Consider the following 19,645-nt stretch of genomic DNA (forward strand, 5'->3'; position numbering starts at 1 on the left):
AATCCAGGTACCAGAACACTTTCTTTTTCTATAAACAAGCGACAAGTGGAGAATTTCACACATTTTATTATGACATTGGAAGCAGGTGATGCTCACGCAGAAGTAGTAATCCTGGAATCCCTTTTAGGGTACTGGAGAACCATAGGACTGATGGCAGTGATGGTCCACTCACTGCCCTTCCCAGGTGCCCACATTTGATTGTCCCCTGGGGGGAAATCTACTACATGCAGTTGTGGGCCAAAAAGCTGCCTTGTGATGGGAGGAAGCTAGACACCCTCCCTAATTTGGCTGCCTTTCCAGCCAGTAGTAGCTGCCTCTACATCTTTGTTCCATGGGCAGCAACAGGCACTGTGTGCATTAAGCACGATGCAGAAGGTGAAGAACCAAGGGCTGAAAGGCTCTAATGAAGTGAACTCCCCCACTCACTCCTGCTCCTTGTTGGGTTTGATAAGTCCATATTCCACGGCCTTTGCAAGACAGGCAGTTGCTGCCCTGGTGACTGGCCCCGCCTCACCCTTGGCCAGCACAGAGAGGATCTCCAACATCTCACTCTCCATTAGCTTCACTGCGATTTCCCTCGACGCCTCCACCATGTTCAGCACCACTACAGCACCGCGGTGCTGCAGTTCCACATTAGGACTCAAAAGTAGGGCTTGTAGGATCTCTAGCCAATGGGTTGTCTAGGAAACAGGAAAAAGACCTGGTCACAGGTTTACCCTGAGAAAGAAGGAGCTGGTCCTTCCAACAGGCTCTCACTCTCACAGACCTACAGGAAGGTACCGGGCCTAGGACGACACTCACCACTTGGGTGATTCGAATGCAAAGAGAAGGAAGCAGGGAGGTCAGCATGGCGAGTCCACCCGACGCTGCCCGGCGGAGCAGCTCATCTTCTTCTCCACTATACAGCACCAGTAACTTCAGTCGGTCATTACCTTCAGCCAGAAACAAATCTTGCACCTAAAATGGCAAAAGTCAGTGAAGAATAACCTAGAGTAGTGAAAAGAATGTGCCTTCTTAAAAAAATTTTATGGAGTTTACATAGTTGATACATGTATGATGGAGATCATATATAACTGTCTGATACACAGAGTGGAAAGAATACTCACACTGGAGTTAGAAAACATTGGAGAATTCACATCTTGCCTGACAACTATAATCTACCTCAGGCCAGTTGTTTCATGTCATATTCATGCCTTGTGTCGGGAGGCCAGATACCCTATGTAAGCTGACTGCCTTTCCAGCCAGGGATAGCTGCTTCTACATCTGTGTTCCACGTGCAGCAATAGGCATCAAGCATGATGCAGAAAGTGAGGAACCATAATATGATATGATAATGTCTCTAGTGCCTCAGAAGTATGTTTTCAGTACCAGAGACAAAGTATGTAAAAATCTTGTAAGGTATAAAAAAACACCCTTATGCCCCCTATGTTTGAAATCCGTCTTACCCTGACTCTCCCTCTCCAGCCCTTACCTCCTTGCTCATGGCCATGTTGCACATGCACTCAGTGGCTGCTCGGCGGATCATTTCATGATCCTCAAACATGTAGCCCTCAATCATCGGCACTGCCTTCTCCTTGAGGATCTTCTGCCTGTGGGAGTAGACACCAGCAATCTGAAGGTCCCACCACATATATTCATCTCTTAACGTACTCAACTCAGTATTCCCAGGCCAGAGACTTTACTCAGTAGTAGTGAAAACCTCATTTTCCAATAGAGGTTCACCATCACTCACTAAAATCCAGAGATTTCAATTTCCTATTAGCTCTGATTCATTAATGCAGCAGGATTTAAGTAAGCTGAAAAAGCAAGAATAAGAGACTAAGCCCTACTTGCAAAAGGAGGGAACTCACTTTGCTGGCTATGAGTTTGAGGCACAGGGATATTCATCTTACCTAAGCCTCTCACTGATCCCTGCAAGGTTGGTTAAAGCCATAAGTGCCTCAAAGTTCTGAAGCCCTGAGCAGTTGAGATGTAACAGGGAGACAAGGGGGCGGACAACCTCATAGACCTGAAACACAAAATACTGGTATGTTAGAGCTTTTTTCCTTACCTCAGAGAATATCTCTCCGGAGAGACAGTGGAGTAGGATTACATTACTAAGTGCATTACATTCATTCCAATTTTGAAGGTGAAGGAAGAAGTTAAAGTAGAAAAGAGAAAAGAAAAAACATACCCGTTCTCCAGGAAATGTCATTTCAGGGTTAGAGGTGATAGTAATCTTGGCAAGAGCCTGTGCTGCTTTAGTCTGCCCAATATCTGTGCCCTCCAGAGCAAGCGGCAGTAAAGCCTGAAAAGCAATATGGCCAAAAAAATAGTTTACATTCAAATATTTATCTCATTTGGTTTTGGAAACACATGGTAATATCCTCATTTTAAGATGAGAAAAATGACAGAGTAAGTCAGTTGCTCAATAACCAAGTATTAGTTCTGATTTTAAGACTTTCTTCTAGACAGAACACTTTATAAATGGACCAATAATAGCTCCTTTTCAATAAAGGAATAAACTCGAAATAATTTTTCCAATACTGGTGGCTGGGGTCTGCATTAATTTGTTCAAAATGTTTTTTAGTTATTCTTATAACTTGGCAGAAATTTTCTTAAGATGCTTAATTGGGCTCAAAGATATAATCTTTGTTCAAGAAATCTAGCAAAATATGTTAGGGATGTAATGTACATCTATATTGTATATGGAAACACTCATTTTATTTGGTAATGACATTCAAATAATAAGCTACAAATGTATACGATCTACAGATATCTATACATCCAAACAAATGAAAGCTCACTGTTTTATACATATATCTACATATATGCATACATACAAACAAATGAAAGCTCAATACGGACTGAAATCTATGCTCTTCAGTCAAGATTTTCTTGTTTTGGACCTAAGGCCAAAGCAAAATTCCCAGAACAAGGAGTAAGTACATTGTGATTTTCAAAGTGACAATTTTTTCTATTCAGTTTAACACAGAATAGAATTGAGGTAAGTTTCTGAACATGAAAAAGCAACATTGCAAAAAGAGTCATGAGGTCTTAGTCAAAAATGTTAATTTTGACCTCAGTTTTCTTGTTTTGTGTGGTTTGTAAAAGGATTAGACATGATTATGTCTGAGAAGATCCCTTTTAACTGCTAAAATTCTGGCTCTGTAAGTCTTTTTCTCTAATATACAGTGTCACTTTTACAACTAATGGTCTTAGGTCAGCAGAAGAAAGTAACCACCCAGTGGTAGCTTACCTTGCCTCCTCCCTGAGCAACAACACTCCCACGGTCTTCTGCTTCTTCTACCAAGGCTAGGAAGACCCTGTTGGGTAGAAACCTAATTTAGTCATGGCTTGGAGTTTGAGGGAACAAAGTTCTTTCCTGGCCTAAGTTTTTGTTCTTATGCTAGATATAACAGTCAAATGATCAGTTTTATTGTGTTTGCCCCAAGCAAAGATTTTCTTCTGTTAGCCCTGAATGGGTTATCTATCCCTCTCCCCCAGAGTACCTGGAGAGTAGCTCTCGGCAGGAATTGGTGAGCACTGGGTTTTCATTTTTCACCATGCATGTGAGAGCTGATACTACACCAGCTGTAAGCAACTTCTTTACTCGAGATCGAACAAAGTTTGGTTTATCCTGGGGAAAAATTAGAGTTAATCAGAAAACCACAACGAACAAATACCACATACAGCATCCCATTCTTAATGTCAGTAGAGCTATTAAATAATACTATTAGACAATTAAAAACAAAAGAATTTAGTGATAATGAATTGTTAAACACTAATTACCAAAAAATCTTTCCCAGTTAATCTTTAAAAATAGCTAACACTCATTTGTTTAGGATAATTTAACTTTTTGAGGTCTCTTATTACCTTAACTACAAGTTGATAACTTTGAACCAATTGTTATTTCAAGATCTTTTTCAACTCTAAAATTCTATGATTTGGGAATAATACTGCCTAGAGTTAGGGATTCTGTGTCCCTTTTAGCCTAATGCTCCTGTGATTTAAAGTGCCCAACTGAGTCTCTCTCACTTACCCTTACAGCTCACCTTAGGGTGCTGCTCAGGTACGTGTTGTTTAGCATACTTAGCCAACTCCAACATCTGGGGGTCAGGCTCTTCATGGTCATAGCTATTGGTACAGTTCACTAATGTTGAGGCCACAGCAAAGAGTACTGACCTGTCCTCCAACTGCAAAGAATGGAAAAGGAATTTAACTAGACCTGTCTTTGGAGAAAATCCCTGGAGATTGACCACACAAAAAACTATTTCAGAGGAAACATTTTTCAGATTAGAAAATATTAGAAAACCTAGAAAAGCCACAGTCAGGTACAAAGTTCTACCCTTAGATATATGAGTGGTTCATTTCTCCTCTACATATACTGCTTAATCCAAAATTCAACTAAGAAAAATTGGGTCACCCTTTTCTAGTAACTTCTTTGTGCCCAAATATAGTATTAATTTATTATTCCCAAAGGGCAAAAATGGTCTCGGGTTTTATAAAAGTAAACAGTTTACTATCCTCATCAATAGTAGTCCAATTTCTAAAATTTCTTGAGTTGCATACAATGGACACTAAAAGTACACCTTATTCAACAGAGTAGAACTACCTTAGGAGAATGATTTCTATTTGCTAGATTCCAAAAATAGTAGCCAAAACTACTTTGTTAGTCTCGCTAATTCTTCCATTAAGTTCAGGCCAGCGAAGCAAAGGGATTGGCGGAGGGAGGAGGGTGAGATTGGAGTACTTCTGAGAAGAGAATGAACAAGTTCTGGTATGGAAGCTCCTCAACACTGCCAGCTGAAAACTTAGATTACCTTACTGAGCTGGAACATGGCCTTCAAAGCCGCCTCATCTTCTACAAACTCTTCTTTCACATCTGCATCAAAAGTCAAGTAGGCAAGGCCCTCCACTGCCCAGCGCCGTGTGCTTGAATCAATTCCATCATTACACAACCACCTGGAGGTAATAGGTGAATTCAATAAATTCAGTTCGGGGTAAGATATAAGATATAAGAGGAAAACCCAAGCATATTTGGTTTATGTATTCTAACGCTCTTAGAGGGAGTTCATTTGCAACAGACAAATACATGAAATAGAAAGGTTGAAAAGCTGAAAAAAAAAAAAAAGATAGTTTACAAAATAGAAGACTATCCCTTCTACATTCATGTCATACTCTTCAACAAAGACATATATCCCTATTCTTTCCATAAAATTTATTTAACTAAGCTGGATTGAGTGGGCAATGACATTTGGATTCTGTAAATATGTCAAACTCACTTTCGACACTGCTTGGCCAGCTTGAGGGTGGAGCCTTCTGCAAACTGCTTCATGCTAAAATCAGTCCCTCCAGCTGATCCTAGCTTACAGAGCCCCTGGAAGAGAAAGGAAAATACAACTTTTGATAGGCTCTAGTCTATAGGATATAGGAAGGGATTTGCCTTATTGTATTTCAGTATTATAAAACTTTTGAGGTGCTTATTGGGATGTTCTATGACATTTCCTTGAAGATCAAAGAGACCAGGAGGTTTTTACAAAACCTAAGAAATCTTCTGCTATCATAACAAATCATCAGCACTTGATGTCATTTATTTTGGAAGGATATTCATTCAGGTATCTAAAAGATACCCTATAGTGGGTATCTAGAGGAGGAGAACTCATTTGTCAGCAACTATAGGTCCTGTATCCACAACTTATGTGGCACTCAATCTTAGTTCTCAACACACTCTTAAAAACTACCAGTTTTTAGCCCAGAGATTTGTGGGAATAGAAACTCCAAATAAATTCTAAATAATAAACCTTCAGGAAGCAAATATCCCAGAAGCATGGCTAGATTAGTTTAGTTATTTTTAAAAAATTAATTTACAGTTACAGATAGTTATCTTTAGCTCTTTTCAAAATAGCTTTATCTATCTTTAGATCTTTTGTAAATATAATCTCATTTGGCCCTTACAATAATTCTGGGAGAAGCAAGATAAGTTTTATTGTCCTCATTTTACAAATAGAACTGGCTCATTATGAGGTGAAACAACCTGTGTGAAGTAATACGAATGAGAGGAATGAATTTTCTGATTTTCCCCTACACTAACAGTTATTAATCTGAGATAGCTGGACTTCCATGGAAATTATGGAGAGATTTCATGGGAGGTGAAAGGGATGGTGAAAAATTACATCTTTAATTTCAATATAATTAGTTTCCTTTGTATTTTCCTATCTTGTATACTTAAAATATCCAGATACTAATATTAGGAAAAATAACTTCCCTCACAAAAGCTGCTTCTGATGAAGACTTGATTCATCTAAAACCCAATTCATGTTTCTCCTCTACCACAAAACCTTCCTGACTAACCCTAACTTTCCCTTTTTACTGTTGTAGCACTTATTGCTCTGCCTCAGAAGCAGTAGAAAGAGTTCGGAGTCAGAAAACCTAAGTTCAAATCCCAGCTTTGCCACATACTAATTGTATTACCATGGGCAGGCCACTTCATCTTTGTGAAACTGTTTCCTTATGCATAAAATGGGTTATCTTTAAATGACATTTGGTTTAATTACTTAATTACTTTGCAATGTTATTTTTTAAAATGGATGTCTCTCTAGCTAGATTGTCAGCTTCTTGAATAAATACATAAATAGATGTTAATACATATTTGATGATGAAAGTGAAAACAGGATTGTCCCTCCCACTGCCAGCCAGCCTCACCACTAGGGCCCGAATTCGGATGCTGTCCTTTTCACTTCGCTTGTAAAGATCCTTAAGAAGGGAAACGCCATTGGCAGTAATAAATGAAGCCCGCTTGGCCTTCCCAGCTGCGTAGATCAATGCCTCCACAGCTACCAGCTGTTCTGCCTCATTTTCCGAGGCACACAGGGCAATCACACTCTCCATGACACCACTCAGTTCCAGGGCCCGGTTGCCAGCTTCACAAGGGCCCTGCAGGAGGCAGGAGACCGTCTGAATAGCCCGTAGCTTCCCTTCCAGCCCTCGGCCCTCGAACCAGCTCCTGGGGAAAAGAGATCTGATGGCCATGTGCAGACCAGAGCTTCCCCATTTTGTTATTCCTCCCTGATTAATCTTCTAGGTTATTCCTTCATTATGAGGATACCCAGAGAAGAGGACGTTTGAACAATAAAAGTATGAAAAAAATAGGAATGTGAAAGAACTTTGACTCTAACTATGGTGGCTCAGTCATCTAAGAATCTGAGACACACCATCTACTTCCAGACATGAAACAGACATAAAAGATGAACATTATTTTGAAGTCAAAAAAAGAAACTTCTGCCGTGAAGTTACGTGGGAATGGGGAAATGAACCTGGGGTTATTTTCTAGACCCTGATATTCTTTTCCAAAGCTGCTCTATGCTGAAAGCCCTGCCCTGGGACTAGGTTTGGTTTTTTTGTTTTTGCTTGACATTGGAAATCTAAGTTTGTGAATGTTTTCTTACTTGATGTAACTTTCACAGAGTCGGTGGAAATTTTCTCTCTCTGCATCACACTTCAGATCATCAAAGAGCTTATTAAGGAGAACGGAAGCACTCATTCGGCTATTCTCTGTCACAGCAATATCTCCAGGAGAGTCCTGAACTGAACCTCCCACTTCCAGAATCTTTTTTAAACCTGAAAAGGACTTTATTTAGACACAATTGCTGTCTGTATAAGGTCATAAGGAACAGATTTCCACGTAGCAATCTGGAGTGGCAAAGACATTGTTTCAGGAAGGAACGCTGCACAAGTTTGGAAACACACATATTGGCAGGAACTGGAAACAGTAGCTCTGGTGGCAAAGCCAGAACCACAGTGAAAAGACAGCAATAGAATTTCCATTAATACAATTGAACATGACACTTAAAAGTTCCTTATCATCTCCTACCTTTCTGGTCTTCTTATATTTTATTCCCATGGCCTACTTGAATACAACACTCCATTTCTTATCTCTGTGCCTTGGAATTGGCCGTTCCCCATGCCTGGAATGTTCTCCTTCTATACCTCTGCCTCTCAGTTTCCCAGGCATCTTTCAAGATGCAGATGAAATTCTACCTTCTGCAGGAGGCATTTCCCAGGTTACCCAGCTGCCAAGATACTCAGATTTCTTTTCATTTACTTTGTATGTATCTTGTGTGTATTTGGTTATTTACAGGTTTTCTCCCGCTCTAGAAGTAAGTTCCTTGAGAGCAGGATCGTTTTTTGCTTTTCTTTATATCCAGCCCTTAACATAATGCCTAATACAGGGTAATAAGTGCTTATTGCCTTCCTTATTGATTTGGGATGGAAAATGCCACAAGCATCCAGAGGGAGAGATCTATGAAGAGATATAGATCAAAGCATTGTATTGTCACCTTTTGTTTGTTTTTTTCTTTCACATGGTTTTTTACTTTTTGACTTAATTTCTCTTGCTACAACATGCCAACATGTTTAAAAGAATTACACTTATCTAACTTCTATCAGATTACTTGCTGTCTTTGGGGAGGAGGAAGGAGAGAGAAAAATTTGGAACACAAAGTCTTACAAGGATAAATGTTGAAAATTATCTTTACAAATATTTGGAAAACAATACTATAGAATTTTTTAAAAATGCTTATTGCCTGACTAAAGAAAATTCAAAACATTCATAGCAACACTTAAAATTTAATTATTGACATCTTGTTTTTACATCACCTTCATTTCTTTTTATTGAAGTTTTTTATTGTCAAAACATATGCAATTTTTTTCAACACTGACCCTTGAAAAACCTTGTGTTTCGATTTTTCCTTTCCTTCCTCCCACCTCCTCCCCTTAGATGGCATGTAATCCAATATGTTAAATCCAAAATAGGCATACATAGTTATACAATTATCTTGCTACAAAAGAAAAATCTGATCAAAAAAATAAGAAGAAAAAATTCAAGCAAACCACAACAATAAGAGTGAAATGCTATGTTGTAATCCACCCTCAATTTCTCTATCTGCATGTAGATGGTTCTCATCATCACAAGATCATTGGAACAGGCCTGAATCATCTCAGTGTTGAAATGTCTATTAGAATTGATCATTGTATAATCTTGTTGTTGCCGTGGACAATGATCTCCTGGGTTCTGCTCATTTCACTCAGTATCAGTTCATGCAGTTCTCTCCAAGCCTCTCTGAAATTATCCTGCTGATTGTTTCTTATAGAACAATAATATTCTATAATATTCATATACCATAACTTATTCAGCCATTCCCCAAATGATGGGCATCCAGTTCCCAGTTTCTTGCCACTACAAAAAGGGCTGCCATAAACATTTTTGTACATGTGTCACCTTCATTTCTGAATGAAAGATTGACCTTCCCCTCTCCTTTGGAAACTGTCTCTAACAAACTGAATTTGACAGCATATATCATGTTCTACAACTATTATCTCCTAATTTTGGCCAACCAAGGAGGAAGGGACATTTTCCTTCCCTTCTTCATAGATCAGTCAGGTTACAATAATAATACAGTGTGAAGTTCCTTCTATTTACATTATTTGTTCCTTCCATTTACATTATTGTAAACATGGCATAGAACTTTTTTATGGTAGCAAAGAACTAAAAACAAATTAGATAGCCATCAATTAGGGAATGGCTAAACAAACTGTGGTATATGAATGGGATGGATATTATTGTGCTACAAAAAATAATGAATATTAAAAATTCAGAAAAGCACAGTAAATATTTAAACCGATATAGAGAGAACCAGGAAATAAACACACATAATGTAAATGGAAAGAATTTTTTTCCAATTGTATGTTTTATTAGTTATTTACGTACTCTTTAAAACAGTATTTTATTTTTCTGAATACATGTAAAGATAGTTTTCAATATTTGTTTTTTTAAAACTACGTATTCTAGATTTTTCTCTCTCCTTCCCTCACTTCCCCTCTCCCCAAGACAGCAGATCTTATTTATAAGCAAATAAGTTAAAAATGTGCAAATGGAAAATAGGATTTTAAAAAAGAAACTAAAGGTTATATAATTTTAATGACCAATTTTGGCCCCAAAGAAATGAATAAAAATGTTTTTTCCTTCTTGGTAAAGATAGGGGCATATGCTGTCAGAATTGGGGTTTTTCTGATCAGTGTTACTGCCCGTGTCTCTTCAACCCTCCTTTAAATTTTTCATTATAAGAAATGGCATCTATTTGAAAATGAAGGCAATATAAAAATAAAATATAATGGTATAATTTTTTTCCAATTAAAAAGACATCATTATATAAGCTCAAATTATTATTATTACTAGCAATAACCAGCTCTGGATAAGACAAGAAAGATTGTCAGCTGAGCTTACAAAAGCAAAAGGACAGATACCAAACAGACTCTCAAAGAAATTGCCTAAGTTTGAATCTCTTACCTTGGTCAATGACCCAAAGAGTGAGGCTATTGTTGGGATCTCGAAGTGATTTCCGAGGAACCACTTTAATCAGGAGAGTTAAGGCATTATCTCGACCTTGGGCTGAAACGCCCACTTCAGTCAGTAACTCCAAAAGGTTACTGATCAATAACTTCAGTTCCCTTGAAGGATCTGCAAAAACAACAACAAAAAAAGTTCTATGGTGCATAATAGCCAATGTGAATGCTATGCTTATCAAACAACCTAGTAAAGAGGCTAAGAGGAAAGGGAAAAGGGTAGAGAAAGGGAACTAATAGGACAGAATGTGTGTTGTTGAGATCTGGACAGACTTCCATTTCTATTAAGGGCCTTTGTTCCTCCCCGAGCTCTTTTATTTGGTTCTCCTTATTGCTTAGAATGCTTATAATTAGGATCCATCCATAAGTATACCTGTATTGTCAAGTGGGCTCTTTATATAATCTATAACATTGAAGCACTACGGAGAAAAACCCCCAAATAAAAACTGATTGACTCACCCACAATGATAGCACCTTCTTTTCCTCGGAAACCCTTCTTTACTCCTTCTTTGAGAGCATCAAATATGACTTGCAGTAGGTGGCAAGTAGCAAGGGACACCGACTGGTTCTTGACCCCAAGCATAGCCACTACTCGACGCGTGCCCAACACACTTAGGGTTGCTACTGTCTATAATAGAAGGAACAACTACTTCAGCTTGAGAACTATTCCTATTGATAGTTCTTACTATTAATAATAAGGCCAAAGAACTCCTTATTCCTCACCTCAGTCACCAAAATTCCAGAGTAGCCCTAGAAATCTGGATTTAAATAAAAGAAGATCTCTCTAGTCTTGAGGTCTACTTTGGTGCTGGATGAGCCCCCAAATTGGTCTACTCTGGGACATTACAGAAGTTGAAGTTGGGACAGGGCAAGTTTTATAAATCCTAACTAGAATGAACTTGAAACTGAAATACAGAAACAATTCAAACTTGTTTTAACGGCCTATCCTAAAGAACATATCAACCTATCTCCATTCTCAGTGTTACCTGAACATTTAGGAGAACTCTGTGATTAAGAGAAGTAATTAACTTAGTTAACTACAGTTTTCAATAATTTCTCCATACTTACCCGTGACTGGTGTTCAGAGCATATTCCAACCAATGTGCGTAGAGCTGCTAACATCAGGTCTGTCTCTCCTGTGTCTAAAAGGCGTTGTAAGAGCTGGACCCCATTACTCTGGAAGATTCTCTCAGCCCCAGCATCTTCTCGTGCTAGTACAACAAGATTCTGAGAAGCCTACAGCAAAGGAAAAAGAAAAAATATTCAAAATTAGTCCAGGGATCCCACCAGCCTAGAAATAACCACAGGCCAGAAGCAGGATTGTACAGTACAAAGTACTAGACAAGGAATTGGGAGACATAGGATATATTCTTTCTTGACATCAAACTCTACAGACCAAGAGGTCATATCCTTCCTTGAACTACAGGAAGGATAGTAAATGTCTTCCTGGTGCTCCCCCCCCTTCCCCCCAGGTACTTCCTGAAATCTTCTGTCTTTCCAACATAGCTCTTGTTCTCTATGTATCTCTTATCTCTACCTATACTTGACAATTGCCCCCTTTTGCATCAGGTAAATAAAGGATGAAAGGAGCTGTAGAGAACAAAATGAATTTTTTAAAAAAATTATTAGTTTTTAAAACATATGGTTATTTTTCAACATTGACTCTTGCAAAACCTGTTCCAAATTTTCCCCTCCTTCCCCCCACCCCTTCCCCAGATGGCAGGTAGTCCAATATATGTTAAATATGTTAAAGTATATGTTACATCCAATAGATGTATACATATTTATACAGTTATCTTGCTGCACAAGAAAAATCGGATCTAGAAAGAAAGAAAAAAAAACTGAGAAGGAAAACAAAAATGCAAGCAAACAGTAACAGAAAGAGCAAAAATGCTACGTTGTGGTCCACACTCATTTCCCATAGTTCTCGCTCTGGGTGTAGATGGCTCTCTTCATTACTGAACAATTGGAACTGGGTTGAATCATCATTGTTAAAGAGAGCCACATCTATCAGAATTGATCTTTGTATAGTCTTGTTGCCGTGCTCATTTCACTTAGCATCAGTTCCTGTAAGTCTCTCCAGACCTCTATGAAATCCTCCTGTGGTCATTTCTTACAGAGCAATAATATTCCATAACATTCATATATCACAATTTATTCAGCCATTCTCCAAATAATGAGCATCCATTCATTTTCCAGCTTCTAGCCACTATAAAAAAAGCTGCCACAAACATTTTTGCATATGTGCGTCCCTTTTCCTCCTTAAAGATCTCTTTGGGAGATCTTTTTGGGATATAAGACCAGTAGAAACATTGCTGGATCAAAGGGTATGCACAGTTGGATAACTTTTTGAGCATAATTACAAATGAGCAAAATAAATTTGATGTACTAATTTGGCTTCTAAAAGGAAACCACTATGTCCTTTGGGAAAGTATTCAAAGGATGCTCAAACCAAAAGCCCAATAATAATCTCTGCCCTCAGCTCTACTATGATAAACCAGAACAGAAAGAGACATATAGCAGTGGACCAATTTATCCAGAACTAGACATTGGAGAGGAATAAACAATAAGAAGTAAAACTTCTTCTGGAGTTAGGGCTACCAGTTATCCAAACATCTTGAGATGCAATATACAGATGTCAAAAACACTTATGGCAAACTCTAAAATAAAAAGAGCACTGGACAAGTTTTACCCCAATATTTACTGTATCAGGTATATACCTTCTGTTTTTTTTCAGTGCCCTTCTCTTCTGGATCCAGTAAAATCTGGAACATCTGATCCACTTTAGCATCTGTTGAAGACATGTACCGAACCTGGAAAAACCAAAAAAGCACAGAGAAAATCACTGCTGCATAGTTCTTGGATGAAGGATAGATATCTATCTCTTCTATTACTTTTCCCAATCCAGTATCCTTCAATTACTATCTTTAAGGAGCAGATATAGGTTGCCTATTTAGCATCTCCACTGCTAGGAATGACCACCAGGTTAAACTGATTCTTAAAACAAGAAAATGTTTGCCTACCAGACCCTCTCAGACATTATAGGGGTTCCTTTTTCTTGTAAGCTAAAACTATAAGCAACTAAAACAGTAGCAACTTGTATTAATGCTCAAGTAGGATATTATTAACAGGAAGATTATTATTTAGTTCTTTGGCAACCTTCACACCCATGTGTGACAAAGTCTAAGTAAGAATTGTAGTAGAATCATTACCTACAGTAAATATTTTTAATGGGTGCTCAAAGAGGTCCTATAATCTAGAACTCTAAAAAAAGAGATGTATATGGGTAAAAGTATATTACTACAAATATTACTTAATATTACTTAATTACTTTAAATTAATTACTTAAAATATTACTTAACTTTGATCATTTAGTTTGCCTTGTTTTTTAATTATTTTCATCTATGAAAGTACCTTTAGTCCTAGATACTCCCCTATGGCTTTCCTTTTGTCGTGACCTTTGCATTGGAAATAAAAGAACAAAAATAGCAACAAGGAGATGATAATCTAGATTAAGTCAGAAGTTACTAAGATAGCACCTAGTTGCCCCTGATGAATTCAAGGTATCTGATGTGGATGACCTATCTACTTGGGTAGTAAAAAAATGGTGATAATCAAGCCACTGACAATAATATTCGACAAGATCAAAGGTTTGGTAAAATATAAGCCAATGAGCTCAACTTTTAATGCTGGGAAATTTTGGAACAGATCATTAATAAAATGATTAGTGAATGTCTGACATAGAAAGCAGTGATTACAAAGCAAGAAGCATAGCTTCATCAAGAGTAAGTCATACTGGACCAACCTAATTGCCTTTTAACAGGGCTACTAAACTGGATCAAAGGAATGCTACAGATATAATTTACCTAGATTTTAGCAAACATATGATAAGTATTGCATTCTGTTTTTGTGGGGGGGGGGGGAAAGAACTGATTTATATGATAATATAATTAGATCTAGAAGTGCTGGAGAAGCAGTATGGCACAGCAGATAAACAGCTGGTCTGAAAAACAGAAAAGTTCCATGTTCATGACTTACCTGTGACATATACTGGCTGTATGGCCCTGAGCAAGTCACAACCTGTCAGTAATTTAGGCAACTCTCTAAATTTGTAAGTTGCAGAGAAGGTAGTAATTGGCAGTAGTAGAAGTTCCCTGTTTCAGAATAATCACAGGCCCATTCTCTATTTATACCTATCCAGAACTCAAAAAGTTATCTTTAATGATTCGATGTCAACTTGACAGGAAATTTCCAGTGGAGAGCCCCAGAGATTATGAGTTCTAATTAATATTTTTATAAATGTCTTGGCTAAAGGTATAGATGATGGGTTCAGCAAAATTACATATAGCACAAAGCTGGCGGGGATAATTAACACACTGGATGACAAATCCAGGATCCAAAGAGATACAGAGCATTGGTCTGAATTTAAAATAGGACAATTCAAAGGAGGTGAATGTAAATTTTCACAATTAAATTAAAAATCAACTTCACAAGTACAATACAAGGCATGATTAGACACTAGTTCATATGAAAAATATAAGAGTTGGGGTGGGAATTTGATGTAATGAAAGCTGAAAGTGAGTCAGCAATGTGATATGGCAGCCTCTAAATTTAATGTGAACTTGGGCAACATTAAGTGAGAGATAGCTTCCCAGAATAATATGAGGGTCTCTGTATTTATCAAACTTATCAAACCATAAATGTGGAGTACTGTATTCAACTATAGGTACTACAGTATAAAATATTGATAAACCAGAAAATATCAGTCAAGATGAGGGCAATAAAGAAAGTGAAAGGCCCTTAGTCTATGCTGTAGGAAAGAACTGGAGAAGTTTAGTTTAAAAAGAAGAATCAGAGAAGAAATGATAGCTGTATTCAAGCATTTGAAGGGTTATCATGTGGAAAAGGGATTGCATTTCTTTTGACAGCAGAATGAGGAACAATGTATGAAAAAGGGGAAATTTATATTTGTCAGAAAAAAAAACTTCCTGGGGCAGCTAGGTAACACAGTGGATAGAACACTAGCCCTGAAGTCAGGAGGACTTGAGTTCAAATCTGGCCTCAGTTACTTAATACTTCCTAGCTGTGTGACTCTGGCCAAGTAACTTAACCCCAATTGCCTCAGGGTGGGGAGGCGGGGGGGGGGGGGGAAAGGAGGAAGGGGGAAAGGAGTGAGGAAGAGGGAGGAGGGATGGAAGGAGGGAGGAAGGGAGAAAAGAAGGAAGGGAGGAAGGGAAGAAGAGAGGAAGGCAGGAAAAGGCAGGAACTTCCTAAAATTCAGACTTGTCCAAAAATATAATGGGCTGCCTCAGGAAGCTGTAGGGTCTTTCTCCTAGAAAGTCTCCAATCTTAGGGTGGATGTCCATTTGTCAGATATGTTATAGATAGAATTCTTTTCAGATATGGCTATATTAAATGGATGCTGAAGTTCCTTTTCACTCTAAAATTCTATGATTCTGTTATTCTAATAATCAAGAAATATATGGAAGACCCTGATTTAGGATTGCAAAGCATACAAAGATGTAAACAGAGTCTCTGCTCTCTTGAAGATGGCAGTCCAGGAGAAGATATAAGACAAGTATACAAATAATAAGGATGTGAAAACTTACCATACTTAAAATTCAGAACTACCTTGATGACTTATGTTCAGTTTCTGATTCACTGTGACCCCCAGATCTTTTCCTGATATGCTTCATTTACAGTCCCCATCTGTAATTATTTACTTACCTTCTCTTGAATGTGGCCTCCTAGACTCCGTAGGGCTTCCTGGAAGACTTTGTTCTTGGGTTCCAGGCTTACACACCTCTGCAGGTCAAGGATGGCCTGATCAAGGCAGCCCAGTTTCTCTAATGCTTGACTCCGTCGAAAAAGCGCTTTCACATCCCCACCATCGGTTGCAATGGCTGAGCACAAATAGGAGTTGTGTCAGCACTCATGAGGCCACCATCTCCAGAGAAGAGCATCAAGGAAAGATCTCAAGGGCCAGAAGTGGAAGGGGACTGATGCAGGGCTTGGCACTTCAGCATCAGAAAAGGTGAGGCAGCTGCAGAAAAGGAAATGCTCCAGGAAGTGGGAAAGAGAGAAGAAAAGTGTGGTCCTAGGAGAGGAGAAAACCTTGTGACCAGCACCATGCCCCAATAGATACAATGAATCTCTTTCTTAAGAAAAATTCCACAACCTGATAATAAAGACTAATTTGCCTTACCTTTGGATGCATCAGCTTCAGCTTTGGAATAATCTTCCTATAGAATAGATAAACAATGAAATTACTCATTTAATTTATGAGAAGAAAAAAAAATAACTAGGTGCTAAACTGTGGGTATTGGAGGAATGATGGAAGGGACAGGAAAAGGTAACTGTTTTATATTTTACTAAACAACCATTACAGTGCTATCTACAACAAATATCTGAGCCTCAATTTCTGGATGTTACAAATGGAGCATGGACCTGGAGATGGGCAAATGGCCAGATAATTGATCAGGAAGTTCTCTTTAGGAAACCACTGAAAATCTGAGTGATCTACAAACCTAAAGCCCAAAATCGCTTAGTAGAGTAGAAAAAGTGAGGCAAGTTGAGTTTTAGTTTCAGCTCTATCACTAATTAGCTCTGGAATCTTGGTCAGATTTTTTTTTTTTCACTTCTCTGGGCCACAGTTACCATATCTTTAAAATGACAGGTCTGGACTGCACTTCTACAAGTAAAATCTAGGATTTTACTAGCTCGATTCATAAATTCACTGTTTTTCTCCTCAGAGACTTCGAATTGGCAGCCCCCCTCCCGTAGCAAAGCAGTTCAATTACGATCTCGGAATTCAGAGCTGGAAGGGACTTTAAAGATCACCCAGCCCAAGTGAATCCAAAGTGGTCAAGGAACTTGTTTCTTCAGCAAGAAGCTTAACGTTCTCCTTAACTTCGGTGCCTTCCTTTTAAGATGATTTCTAACATTCTAGATGGCTCTTGCTGGTACAGTCGGTTGCACTTTTTCCCCATTAGAAAAGGGGGTTCCTTGAGAGCTGGAGCTGGGTTACTTTTTATTTTTCCCTTCCCCTTTCTCCGTCTTCCTCCAGGCGCGCTGCCTGGCACCCAGTAGGTACTTCACGCTCCCCGGGTCCGGCTCGGTCACTCACCAGCTTAAGGTGGCAGGCGGCCCGGTTCCGATGCAGGACTGCCTGCTCCTGTGGAGTGGCTGCCAGGCTGAGGGCCATCGTGTAGGAGGACAGGGCTCCCGCATAGTCCCCGCCCTTGAAGAGCTCATTGCCTTCCTCCCGCAGTTCCGCCGCCGGGCTCACCTGGGAACGGAAAGGAGGCTGAGCAGCCGGGGGACTGGGAGGTCCGGGAGAAAGAAGGGAGGGACAGGCGACCATGGCCAGGTGGAGTAAGATTAGTGCGGGAAACCCCAGGGCCCTCTGCACTCACCTCGGTTGCTGCCATCGCGCCGCCTAGAAAGTGCTAAGGTGTAGGGGCAGTCGCCCGAACCTTTCAAGAATCCTCGCCCCGCCCTCTCTTGGCACGCAGTAGGCGTGCGCGCCCCCACAAGGTTAAGTAGCGCGCGCGTAAAGTTCGTCTTGGCTCCGCCCTACTCGGCCCACACAACGCCGGAAGCCGCGCCTGTAAGGATTTCTCTCGCCGCACGCACGGGCGCGCACGTATAGTCCGCAGAGCGCGCAGGAGCGAGAGGCCGCGCCTGGTCGGGAATCCTCGCTCCCCGTCTCCTCTCCTTCAGGGTGCGGAACGCGCACGTCGCCCGCCTCGGCCCCACCCAGCTCGGCGCAGCAGGGTGCGAAGCTGGTGCTGCGGGGCTCCGCGAGCTCTGTACTTTTCCACCTCTTCCCTCCGGATTCCCGTACGCCGTCTCTGACGGCTGGCACGGCCGGAGGTGTGCAGCTGGCGGCTCCGGCCTTTGTCCCAGCAGAAGTGCAGGAGGTCCGTGGTCATGAGGGCCACGAGGAGCAGGCTGTACAGGCCAAGCGCCACGAGCGGACCCGGACCCCTGCGGGAAATGGGGACAGAAGAAAAGGGGAGTCGCGAGCCCGCCCGCTTGTCGGCTGGCCTTGGTCTCCCCGCGCTGGGACTGGGCGTGTGCGGCCGCCGTAGCCGGAGCGTGACCCAGCTTCCCTCTCTGAGTCAGAGTCGGGTCAGCGTTGTCCCCATTTTGCGGGTGAGGGACGAGTTAAGCGACTGGCTCCAGGTCATACACCTGATAAAGGTGTGTGTTTGGGGCGCCAACCCGGGGCTTCATGTATAAAGTCCGGTACGCTGTTTCCTCATCTGTAAAATGAGGGTGTCGGGACTAAGTAATCTCTAAGTTGCCCTTAGCCTCTGAGTTTTTGAGAAAGCCTCAGCTGTTACACCGCTACTGGGAGCCCCTCCTATTACATCATTGCAAAGGTTTTCATTGCCATATTAGGCTCGGTTTTTCTCCTCTGGAACCGAGTAGTTAAAGAAACACAGGACCTTAGATTTGATTTATCAATCAGATATAATAAAATCTGCACCCAGTTTTTTTTTCACTTGAATGTTACAAACCTCAGAGTTCCTAGGAATACCTCTTCCTCAACCCCAAGAACTGGACTCGGTGGAAAGAGTCTAATCCAAATACACTTAATCCCAATCACCGTGGGATTTAGCCCAATAGGGAAGAGTTGACTTTCGGTGTAGGTCCTGTAATTCTAATAAAAAGGAATAGAGCTCTGGAAAAAGAGGCTGGAAGTCAGGATTTTAGAGACCATGGGCAAATTCAGTTTGGGGAGTAAGGGGGTTACCTCCAACTCTCTTGTTTCCAGCTGGTGTTGTTTACTTATAACCCTTAGATGGGAGTTAGCTACTCTGTTCCTTCCAGTAGAGGACCCCTAAATCTTAACTTTTTTCCCCTTTCCTGATGCATCTCATGTCCTTCAAACCTCTATGCCCTCTAAATACTGTCATCTAACCTGATTTTTCCATCTACCCCTGAAGCAGAATCTTTCTGATTCTTCCCTTCCTCCTTTCCTCCCTTCCTCCCTTCCTCCCTTCCGCAATTGGGATTAAGTGACTTGCTTAGGTTCACAAAACCAGGAAGTGTGGTGTCTGAAGCCGTATTTAAATTCAGGTCCTGACTTCACGGCTAGTGCTCTATCCACTACACAAACTAGCTGCCCCTACTTCTAGGCTTTTTAATCTGCCTTGCTACTAATTTTTATGTGTTGTCTCCCACAAGAGTACGAGTTCTTCAAGAGCTAAAAAGTTTTTTTTCTTTGTCATATTCTGAGCATTTAGCACCACAA

At 40.2% G+C, this 19,645-nt stretch overlaps 1 protein-coding gene across 1 annotated transcript; it reads right to left on the reverse strand.

Annotated features, from left to right (window-relative positions):
- Positions 1-50: 50 nt before the first annotated feature.
- Positions 51-18,917, reverse strand: UNC45A (unc-45 myosin chaperone A). The gene is made up of 20 exons (XM_051981127.1): positions 17,799-18,917; positions 17,510-17,671; positions 16,589-16,625; positions 16,111-16,286; positions 13,104-13,196; positions 11,452-11,619; positions 10,843-11,011; positions 10,328-10,498; positions 7,428-7,599; positions 6,685-6,985; positions 5,265-5,359; positions 4,803-4,944; positions 4,035-4,175; positions 3,492-3,619; positions 3,239-3,305; positions 2,174-2,287; positions 1,893-2,008; positions 1,472-1,589; positions 802-957; positions 51-680 (listed from the first exon to the last, which is right to left on the reverse strand). Exons 1-20 carry the CDS (start codon positions 17,811-17,813, stop codon positions 423-425), a joined length of 2,799 nt encoding a protein of 932 aa, XP_051837087.1. The 5' UTR covers positions 17,814-18,917; the 3' UTR covers positions 51-422.
- Positions 18,918-19,645: the final 728 nt, after the last annotated feature.

The sequence above is a fragment of the Antechinus flavipes genome, chromosome 2, assembly GCF_016432865.1.
Source record: "Antechinus flavipes isolate AdamAnt ecotype Samford, QLD, Australia chromosome 2, AdamAnt_v2, whole genome shotgun sequence".
In the NCBI taxonomy this organism is placed as follows: Eukaryota; Metazoa; Chordata; class Mammalia; order Dasyuromorphia; family Dasyuridae; genus Antechinus; species Antechinus flavipes.